Source organism: Erinaceus europaeus, chromosome 3 (genome assembly GCF_950295315.1).
Source record: "Erinaceus europaeus chromosome 3, mEriEur2.1, whole genome shotgun sequence".
In the NCBI taxonomy this organism is placed as follows: Eukaryota; Metazoa; Chordata; class Mammalia; order Eulipotyphla; family Erinaceidae; genus Erinaceus; species Erinaceus europaeus.
In genome coordinates, this window is record NC_080164.1 from 81780093 (window position 1) to 81791862 (window position 11770).

At 39.8% G+C, this 11770-nt stretch overlaps 1 protein-coding gene across 2 annotated transcripts in view; it reads left to right on the forward strand.

Moving 5' to 3' along the window:
- LOC103126435 (sulfotransferase 1C2-like) overlaps window positions 1–7949 on the forward strand; it is a 33465-nt gene extending 25516 nt beyond the window's left edge. For both annotated transcript variants that reach the window (XM_060187593.1, XM_060187592.1), the window contains exon 8: window positions 7277–7949. In XM_060187593.1, coding sequence (XP_060043576.1) covers window positions 7277–7389 — 113 coding nt within the window. In that variant the 3' untranslated portion in view covers window positions 7390–7949. The remainder of the gene's footprint in view (window positions 1–7276) is intronic.
- The last annotated feature ends 3821 nt before the right edge of the window (window positions 7950–11770 follow it).

The window sequence follows — 11770 nt, forward strand, 5'->3', positions numbered from 1 at the left end:
GAACCTGGTGATTGAAAAGAGAGTTAACATACAAAGCCAAACAAATTGTTGAACAATCCTGGGCCCAAAGCTTGGAATAGTGGAGAGGAAGTGTTAGGGAGGTACTCACTGCAAACTCTAGTGTACTTCTGCTTTCTTACTTTGGTGCCATACTCCAAACTCAGTCAATTTCTGCTTTGCGTTTCTACTTCTTCTTTTTTTTTTTTTTACATGCATAACATTCCCCAGATTCCCATTTAACAATACAACCCCCACTATTTAATTCATCATTTTTCATGGACCTGTATTCTCCCCACCCACCCACCCACCCCAGAGTCTTTTACTTTGGTGTAATACTCCAATTCCATTTCAGGTTCGACTTGTGTTTTCTTTTCTAAACTTGTTTTTCAACTTCGGCCTGAGAGTGAGATCATCCCGTATTCATCCTTCTGTTTCTGACTTATTTCACTCAACATGATTTTTTCAAGGTCCATCCAAGATCGGCTGAAAACGGTGAAGTCACCATTTTTTACAGCTGAGTAGTATTCCATTGTGTATATATACTACAACTTGCTCAGCCACTCATCTGTTGTTGGACACCTGGGTCGCTTCCAGGTTTTGGCTGTTACAAATTGTGCTTCCAAGAACATATGTGTACACAGATCTTTTTGGATGGATGTGTTGGGTTCCTCAGGATATATCCCCAGGAGGGGAATTGCAGGGTCATAGGGTAGGTCCATTTCTAGCCTTCTGAGAGTTCTCCAGACTGTTCTCCACAGAGGTTGGACCAATTGACATTCCCACCAGCAGTGCAGGAGGGTTTCTTTTTCCCCACACCCTCTCCAGCATTTGCTGCTGTTACCTTTTCTGATGTATGACATTCTCACAGGAGTGAAGTGATATCTCATTGTTGTCTTGATTTGCATTTCTCTGACAATCAGAGACTTGGAGCATTTTTTCATGTGTTTCTCGGCCTTTTGGATCTCTTCTGTGGTGAATATTCTGTCCAAGTCCTCCCCCCATTTTTGGATGGGGTTATTTGTTGTCTTGTTGTTGAGTCTGGCAAGCTCTTTATATATGTTGGTTATTAAACTCTTATCTGATGTATGGCATGTAAAGATCTTCTCCCATTCTGTGATGGGTCTCTTGATTTGGGTAGTGGTTTCTTTTGCTGTGAAGAAGCTTTTTAATTTGATGTAGTCCCATAGGTTTATACTTGCCTTAGTCTTCCTTGTAATTGGATTCGTTTCATTGAAAATGTCTTTAAAATTTATGCGGAAAAAAGTTCTGCCAATATTTTCCTCTAAGTATCTGATAGTTTCTGGTCTAACATCCAAGTCCTTGATCCACTTGGAATTTACTTTTGTATTTGGTGAAATACAGTGATTCAGTTTCATTCTTCTGCATGTTTCAACCCATTGTTTCCAACACCATTTGTTGAAGAGACTCTGCTTTCCCCATGTAATAGTCTGAGCCCCTTTGTCAATAGACTTTAAAATAGATAAGATTAAAAAAGATAGGAATGGACACTACTTAATGCTCAGAGGATCAGTCAATCAAGAGGACTTAACACTTATTAATATCTATGCACCCAATGAGAAGCCATCTAAATACATCAAACTGCTACTGAAAGAGCTACAGCAATATATTAACAGTAACACAATCATAGTAGGGGACTTCAACACCCCACTATCTCAACTTGACAGATCATCCAGGAAGAAAATCAGTAAAGACATAAGGGAGCTAAATGAAGAGATAGATAAACTAGAACTATTGGACATTTTCAGATCATTCATCCCAAAAAACTGGAATACACATTTTACTCAAATCCACATGGATCATTCTCAAGGATAGACTATATGTTAGGCCACAAAGACAGCATCAGCCTATTCAAGAGCACTGAAATCATCCCAAGCATCTTCTCAGACCACAGTGGAATTAAACTAACACTTAACAATCAAAAAAAGATTAGTAACAGTCCCAAAATGTGGAAGCTCAACAGTACACTTCTTAACAACTTCTGGGTCAAAGAGGAAATCAAGGAAGAAATCAAAATGTTTTGAGAGTTCAATGAAAATGAAGACACAAGCTATCAAAATATTTGGGACACAGCTAAAGCAGTCCTAAGAGGGAAGTTCATAGCTATACAAGCACACATTAGGAAACAAAAAAAGGCACAAATAAACAGACTGATTGCACATCTTAAAGACCTAGAAGAAGAACAACAAAGGAATCCTAAAGCAACCAGAAGGACAGAAATTACTAAAGTTAGGGCAGAAATAAATAACATTGAGAATAGGAAAACCATACAAAAGATCAATGAAAGTAAATGTTGGTTCTTCGAAAGAGTAAATAAAATCGACAAACCTTTAGCCAGACTCACAAAACAAAAAAGGGAGAAGACCCAAATAAATCGGATAGTAAATGAAAGAGGAGAAATCACAACAGACACTGCAGAAATTCAACATATCATGCGAGGCTTCTATGAACAACTATATGCCACCAAGCTAGAGAACCTGGAAGAAATGAATGATTTCCTAGATACCTACCAACTTCCAAAACTAAGTAAAGAGGAAGTGGATAACATGAACAGGCCCATCACAGCTAATGAAATTGAAACAGTTATCAAAAATCTTCCCAAAAATAAAAGTCCTGGACCAGATGGTTTTACAAATGAATTCTACAAAACTTTCAAAGAAGAACTAATACCTCTACTTTTAAAAGTCTTCCAGAAGATTGAAGACACTGGAATACTCCCTGCCAGCTTCTATGAAGCCAACATTACCCTGGTACCAAAAGCAGACAGGGACACAACCAAAAAAGAAAACTACAGACCAATATCTCTGATGAACATAGATGCAAAAATATTGAACAAAATTCTAGCCAACCGGATACAGCAGTATATCAAAAAGATTGTTCATCATGACCAAGTGGGGTTTATCTCAGGCATGCAAGGTTGGTTTAATATACGTAAATCAATCAATGTGATCCACCACATCAACAAAAGCAAGACCAAAAACCACATGGTCATATCAATAGATGCAGAGAAAGCCTTTGACAAAATACAACATCCCTTTATGATCAAAACACTACAAAAAATAGGAATAGATGGAAAATTCCTGAAGATAGTGGAGTCTATATATAGCAAACCTATAGCCAACATCATACTCAATGGTGAAAAACTGGAAGCATTTCCCCTCAGATCAGGTACTAGACAGGGCTGCCCACTATCACCATTACTATTCAACATAGTGTTGGAAGTTCTTGCCATAGCAATCAGGCAGGAGCAAGGAATTAAAGGCATACAGATTGGAAGAGAAGAAGTCAAACTCTCCTTATTTGCAGATGACATGATAGTATACATGGAAAAACCTAAGGAATCCAGCAAGAAGCTTTTGGAAATCATCAGGCAATACAGTAATGTGTCAGGCTATAAAATTAACATTCAAAAGTCAGTGGCATTCCTCTATGCAAACACTAAGTTAGAAGAAATTAAAATCCAGAAATCAGTTCCTTTTAATATAGCAACAAAAACTATAAAATATCTAGGAGTAAACCTAACCAAAGAAGTGAAAGACTTGTATACTGAAAATTATGAGTCACTACTCAAAGAAATTGAAAAAGACACAAAGAAGTGGAAAGATATTCCATGTTCATGGGTTGGAAGAATTAACATCATCAAAATGAATATATTACCCAGAGCCATCTACAAATTTAATGCTATCCCCATCAAGATCCCAAGCACATTTTTTAGGAGAATAGAACAAATGCTACAAATGTTTATCTGGAACCAGAAAAGACCTAGAATTGCCAAAACAATCTTGAGAAAAAAGAACAGAACCAGAGGCATCACACTGCCAGATCTCAAACTGTATTATAGGGCCATTGTCATCAAAACTGCTTGGTACTGGAACATGAACAGACACACTGACCAGTGGAATGGAATTGAGAGCCCAGAAATGAGGCCCCACATGTATGGACATCTAATCGTTGATATGCTTCTAATTCTGCTTCTAAAACCCCTTCTGTTTCATTGGTTTAATCCCCCCCTGTTTAACACTGTATTCTTTTTACATAACCACTGTTAACTAAGCACCACCCTACCTGCAGGGCATTGGTTTAATCCCCACTGATTCACATGTCTTTTTGCTCCACCCCCTCTCCTTGTCACAGCCTGTTTTCACCAATCTCTTTTTGCTCCACCCTCTCTACATCACATCCTGTTTACACCCTACTTGGCAAATATATATATAAGGACAGTATTGTGAATATATATAAGGACAGTATTGTGAATATATATAGTTTAGATGGCTTAGATTGTGCTGCGTTTCACATGAATAAAGAGATACTGCTGCCAAGCTTAGCCATGAGTCCCTGGTCATCTGTCTCCCGGCCGTGAAGCTAGCCCGGCAGAATGTCTCAAACTTTTAAAAGCACAGACTGTCTTTTTAATACATAGGCTGTCTTTGATATGTTGACTCTCTTAAAAGCTTAGATTAGGGAGAACAGAAGCAACTGGTGGCACAGCTATATACAAATAATGTCAAAGGACATAAATTATGGTGATGTTGTGTATGATACAGCCAATCCTAACAAAGGGATATTTCAAAGTTAACCCAATTGCCAAATAATGTGATTAGAGTAATAACTAACTATTGTCTTCTTAAACCCTGAGAGAGCAGGAACCTCCCGCTTCCTCTATAGAGCCTATATTTTCCCCAGTCCTGGAACCTCTAGGGTGGGGCTCACTTTCCTGCATGCTTCTCTCAATTCATATGAAATGATATTCCATCCAACAATCCCAACCTAATCAATGCAATGAGTACCACCTCAGCATGCTTCACTTCAGACTGTGTCCAGAGACGTCAGGCATGGAATGTCAACCCTTCAGCCTCATTACTCGGGTGAGAACTTTCCTTTCATAGTATTCTCAAATTCCATTCTAGGAGGTTAATTTCCTAGCAAAATCCCAAAACTTAGATATAGACCAAGTCCTGTAAGATAGAGCCTATGTTCACATGTATCCATAAACTAGGGCAAAATATATACCTGAAAGCAAAAATGCACAATAGTCTGCAATGAGACAGTATAAAGTGCATAATGAAATAGTGTCTACTTAGACTTAGATACCCTACTCACCTACTTCTTATTATACTTCCCTCACTCACTCCAAAGCTAACTTCATCAAAACAAGGACTGCAAAAGCTGAATAAGGGCAAGAGACTGACATACTTTAATAATAATTCTTTAGTCACTATCAGGCCACCCCATCAGCTGGGGAGTCCTGAGATTCACAAACAGACATGATGGGCCTAGACCTCGAATAAATTCGTCTCTCCATTGTTATCGGTCATTCCTATCAGGAACAACACAACAGACCCCTTTGTAGGCCCCCATAGGACCTTGCCCTCAACTTGGATCAACAATGGTAGAGAATGTTCCATCCTCCGAAGGAAGGCTGGACATTATACTCTATGCTACACCTGAGGAAGATGGGTCCTCATATTGGGGCAGCTTGGAACATTCCTACTTATGACCACAGAATGTGAGCACAGATTTACAGGGATGCAGAGTCACATACGGTCCTAAGCTGAATATGGGCCCCAGATGACATCAAATCAATGGGGTTTACAATTAACAATATTTATACACCTTTCCCATATTTGGGAGCTACTCTCTTCCCTGATCTAGCTTTCTGGTCCTTCTGCCAGCCATGACATTACCTCCCCAGACAATAATTAGGATCCACCTGCTTATCAGATTTTGGGCTCAGGCAGAAAAAAAAAAAAAACAACCCAAAAACAAAAAACAAAAAAACACTAGTATAGCCACAGGCCCTTTGGAATATAACTAAAATATACCTACTAGCTATCTACAAAATGGAGGGCCCCCCAACTCTTTATCTGCACTATTCCAGCCTTTAGGTCCATGATTGGTCAACAATTTGGCTCCATATGTTAACTCTCCTTTCAACCACCTGGTTCCAGATGCTAGCATGATGCTAACCAGACTTCCCTGGACAAACAACCCCACCAATGTGTCCTGAAGCTCCGCTTACCCAGAGTCCTTCCCTACTAGGGAAAGAGAAAGACAAGCTGGGAGTATGGATCAACCTGTCAATGCCCATGTTCAGTGGGGAAGCAATTATAGAAGCCAGGCCTTCCACCTTTTGCATCCCACAATGATCTTGGGTCCATACTCCCAGAGAGTTAAAGAATAGGAAAGATATCAAGGGAGGGGATAGGATAAAGAGTTCTGGTGGTGGGAATTGTGTGAAGTTTTACCCCTCTTATCCTATGGTTTAGTCAATATTTCCTTTTCCTAAATCAAAAGTTAAATGAAAAATAATAGAAAGGATTCCTCTTTTAACTTTGGCTATATTAATTTTGGACTGCTTTTGTCCTATGACCTTGCTACAAGGGCACTGAGTCCTGTGTGAAAAGGTCCCTATCTTTAGTCATCTTTTTTTCCTCTCCTGCTCTTCTTGTGTTTTTCCTCCTTTGCGCCTTCTGAGTTTCAAGAAATTGTTTCTATAGTTGTGGTTTCCTGTAGCTTTTGTCATTTCTTCCACCATTGTCTTTGTCTCCCTGAGAGATGTCCCAGAGCTGTTAGAGGGACGCCATATTGATCGTCTCTATTTATTTTAAATCTATCTATCTATTTATTTTTATTTTATCTTATTTTTTACTAGAGCACTGCTCATCTCTGGCTTATAGTGGTCCTGGTTTTGAACCTGGAACCTCCAAGCCTCAGACATGAAGTTCTATTGTATAAACCACTATGCTATCACTGTACATTTATTTGATCGTCTTGTGTCTGGTGCCTTTTTGCTTCTTGTGATGCTTTGAGATTTCTCCAGATAGATGGGTGTCAATTGTTTATTTTGTTTCATTTGAATTTAGCCTTCAGAGTGTGAATGTGGCCCAGGTGAAGCCAGGTTCTTGGGTCAATTGAACCTGGCTTCACCTGGGCCACATTTGCACTCTGAAGTTTAAATTGAAATGAATTAGAATAAACTATTGACACTCAGGTAGTGGAGTACTGAAGGCAAGAGGATGTGGGGAAAGGCAGACTTGGTGGCAGCCAGAGCCACTTCTTTTGTCAGACAATAACACCCTGAAGCCCCTGAAGTGGTGCAATGGAAAAGCGTTGGACATTCAAAGATAAGGTTCCATCGTCAATCCCTGGCATTGCGTGTACCAGAATGTTTTGGTTCTCTCTCCTTCTCTTTCTCTTTCATGCATAAATGAATACATCTTTGAAAGAATGACACCCTGTCTGCACTTTCCTTTTGCAGGAACAGTGGGAGACTGGAAAAACCACTTCACTGTGGTGCAGAATGAGAGATTTGATGAAATCTACAGGAAAAAGATGGAAGGGAGCTCGATCCATTTCTGCACAGAACTCTGAGTGGACCATAAGTCAGAAGGCTCATCTACCTGAGCTTTTCCAGGGTTAATATCACCACAATTACACATTTATCACAGTTATGAGTCCTCCAGCTATAACAGGGATCTTTGTTGTATTGGGATAGTCCTGCTTTCCAGTAAACAGAATAATCAAGGGTAGTGAAGTTCCTGTAAAGACAAAGACTTGAGTTGTAAAATTCCATCATTCTGTGTGGTTCCTTGGAGTTTCAGTTTGAATTAAAAATGGTGAAATTTGAAAGCATGTGAACTGTCAGGTATGAAATTCTTCAGTCAGTGCAAAGTCTTGTTCATAAAGGGAATATTTCACTGTTTTGAACGACAGTTTCACAAATGGAAATTTAGTTTCTCTTCTAATTGTTAATATTTGTTTTAAAACTTAAAGAGGAATCAAGAAGCTGAAAATCATGTCAGTGGTAAGATTTAGTAATTATTTGAATTATGCTTTTACGGATATTCTTATTTTATTAAAATCGACTCATTCTGTTTTTTTCTTTACATGGATGTATACACAATGTGGGATAAAAGTTCTCCCTGACTGTATTTCTTTACTCTCAGTCACTATTTGTTCCTACTTATGACTGACAACAATTTTATTGTATATAGGAGGTGGTATAAATGGCTTGGTTCAGGGTTAGACACAATCCCAACTCACAGACTGCAATATGGGTTGTTTGTTTGTGTGCTATGTGTTTGCCTAAGCTTGCCTGTCTTTTCCTCACTAGACAGGAACTAAACAGATCACCTTTGAGTTTTAGTATACCTGGAGGTTTTTTTAAAATTAAAAAAAAATATCTATTTATTTATTGGACAGAGACCGTCAGAAATTGAGAGGGTAGGGGAGAGAGAGAGAGGGAGGGAGACAGAGAGACAACTGCAACACTACTTCACCACTTGCAAAGCTTTCCCCATCCCTGCAGATGGGGCCTGGGGGATTGAACCTGGATCCTTATGTACTGTAACTAGTGCATTCAACCAGGTGTGCCACTGCACCAGCTGAGGGTTTTTTTTTGTGTGTGTTAAACTAATTTAAAATTATTTTATTAGTGATTTAATAATGATTAATATGATTGTATGATAATAGGGATACAATTACATACAGTTCCCACCACCAGAGTTCCATGTCCCATCCTTTCCATTAGAAGCCTCCCTGTTCTTTATCCCTCTGGGAGTATGGACCAAAATTCTTTATGGGGTGCAGAAGGTGGGAATTCTGGCTTCTGTAAGTGCTTCTCTGCTGGACATGGGTGTTGGCAGGTAGATCCATACTCCCAGCCTGTTTCTATGTTTCCTTAGTGGGGTAGGGCTCTGGAGAGGTGAGTTTCCAGGACACATTGGTGAGGCCATCTGTCAGGAAAATCAGGACGGCATCATGTTAGCATCTACAACTTGGTGACTGAAAGGCACTATGATAGAAAGCAGTACAAATTGCTTAATAAACAGAAACCTAAAGGTAAGGATAGTGCAGATAAAACTAGGGGTCTTCTTGTGGGAAGAAGCTAGGAAATTTATTTTAGGTATGTTCATCAGTGTCTTTGAACATTTTTTCACATGTCTGTTGGCCCTTTGGGTCTCTTTTTTGGAGAAGATTCTGCCCATATCTTCTCCCCATTTTTCAATGGCATTGTTTGTCTTTTTATTGTTGAGTTTGGTGAGTTTATTGTGTATTTTGGTTGACAGATCTTTGTCTGACATGTGACACATAAAAATTTTCCCCCACCCTGGAGGGGCCTCATTGTTATAGTGGTGATTCCCTTTGCTGAGCAGAAACTTTTCATCTGTCCTCTCAGGTGCTAAGGTACATGTCAGCCAAAGGACACTATGTTCCCAGTGAGGGCTCACCCAGAGCTATTCTTGAGACCTGAGCTGGGCAAGGTCACTCCTGCCTCTTCCCTTCTGGTGAGCCCCAGTGTATCACCCCTAGGTACAGATGTAGGAATGGGAGGTATGCTGTCAAAGCAAATTTCCTTCTCTGAAAACCCTTGTTCAGTGGTCAGGTGTTAAGTACCCTTACTATACCCCACACACTGTCAGCAGAAGCTTTTGCCATTCTCTAGCACACAACCCCAAGGGGCTCATTATAAGTTTCTGCAGAGGAGGGATGCAGGGGAGGATGGATTGTGGTCTATAGAGTAGGTGTGGGGGTACTTGAGCTTTAATGTGGTTTTAAGCTTTAATGTGGCAAGATTACAGGTGGCTGCAGGTCACAAAAATTATTTTTAGATAGAGAAGGAGAGAGATAGAGAGAGACAGAGACTACAGCACCATAACTTCTTTCAGTCAGGTGGGGACTGCTCTGGAACCTGAGTCATGCACACTATCCAAGTGAGCTATTGTACTGGTCCTAGGGCTGCAAACTTTTAAAACAACTACAGATCATCTGTGTTACAGGCTTCCAAAAACCTGAACCACAATGACCTACCAACTTGAACACATTCTAATCAAGGTTAAGGGTGACAAAATGCTTCCAGGCAGAATGCTGTGTATTATAACCTGCTTTCAACTTGCTCAGGCTGGATGGTGCCAAATACAGGAGCAGAGACACAGGATACCAAATCTCTCCGGGTTTCACTAATTGCCTGTATTTAGAGTCTGCATACATCCATTGTGGGTGGATGCAGAGACAGAACATGGTGAAGAATGTGCTACCAGTCCAGTTACAGTGCTGGGCAGTGGCCTCCAACATGGACACTTTTTAAAATTTAATATATTTTATTTGATTAATTTTAATGAAAGGAAAAGAGAGGGAAATGTATATATATATGTATATATAAGTAGCAACACACACACACACACACACACACCACTGCTCTGCTGGGTTATGGTGGTGTAGGAGATTGAATCTGGGACTTTAGAGCCTCAGGCATGGAAGTATTTCTGTATAACCGTTATTCTTTTTTTTTTTTTTTATTTAAGAAAGGATTAATTCCAGGACTGGGGGAAGTAGAGGCTCTATAGTGGAGATGTGAGGTTCCTGCTGTCTTAGGGTTCAAAAAGACAATCGATAGTTAATGTCATCATCACATTATTTGGTAATTGGGTTAACTTTGAAAAGTCCTTTTGTTAGGGTTTGCTGTACAATACCCAGTATCTTGTATATAGCTGTGCTATTGGTTGCTTCTGATCTACTTGGTCTAGGCTTTTGAGAGAGTCTGAATATCAATTACACAGCCTATATAGTAAAAAGATTCAGTTTGTGTTTTGAAAAACTTCGAGACATACAATTAATTTTTCCCCTCTTGTATTAATTAACTAGTGATTTATATGACTACATTTTGCTAGGAGTGTACATAAACACCATTCCTACCACCAAAAGACTGTGACCCATCCCTCCCACCCACTCCCACCTCCCACTGGCCCAGGAAGCTGCATGTCTACCCCTCACCACAGGGTTTTTACTTTGCCCTACTTAATAACCGTTATTCTATCTCCCTTACCATTCAGAGCCCAGTCCTGCCCACTCTTGTTACTTAAGCATATATATTTTGACATACCACGGTGCAATTGTGCTAGGTGTCATGGAAGATTCATTTGTAAGAAAGTAGGTAGAGGGCAGGGGAGATTGCTTAGATGCTATGCAACAAATTTCATACTTAAGGCTCCAAGGTTTCAGGTTCAATCCCTTGCACAAACAAGCCAGAGCTGTTCAGTGCTCTAGTAGAAAAAAAAGAAACCTGTCAGCTCTGGAGGTGGTGCAGTGGATAAAACATATAGAATCCTCAAGCATGAGGTCCTGAGTTCAATCTCCAGCATTGCATATGCCAGACTGAGTCTCTGGTTCTCTCTCCTCCTCCTCCTTTCTCTCTCAAGTAGATAAATCAGTCATTTTTAAAAAATGGGTTTGCTGGGTGGGGTAGATAACATAATGGCTATGCAAAGAGACTCTCATGCCTGAGGCTTCAATGTCCCACATTCAATCCCCCATACCACTATAAACCAGAGCTGAGCAGTGCTCTGGTTTAAAAAAAAAAGTGCTTTTTCACAAAGCAGAACTTGGACCGGATTTGGTATATTACACCAAAGTAAAGGACTCTGGAGTGCAGGGGAGTGTTCAGATCCTGGAACATGATGGTGGAAGAGGACCTGGGTGGGGAGGTTAGTGTTATGCAGAAAACTGAGAAATATTAAACATGTACCAACTACTGTGTTTTACTGTTGAATGTAAACCATTAATTCCCCAATACAGAAAAAAATTAAAAATGTATTTCCTGTGATCATTATAGTTATTGATTATAGTACAGAGTTTAAAAATTTTATCTACGTATTTTAGGTGGAGACAGAAAAATTGAGAGGGAAAGGGTAGATAGAGAGATAACTGTAGCACTGTTTCTTAGCTTGTGAAACTTCTACCCCTGCAGGTGAGG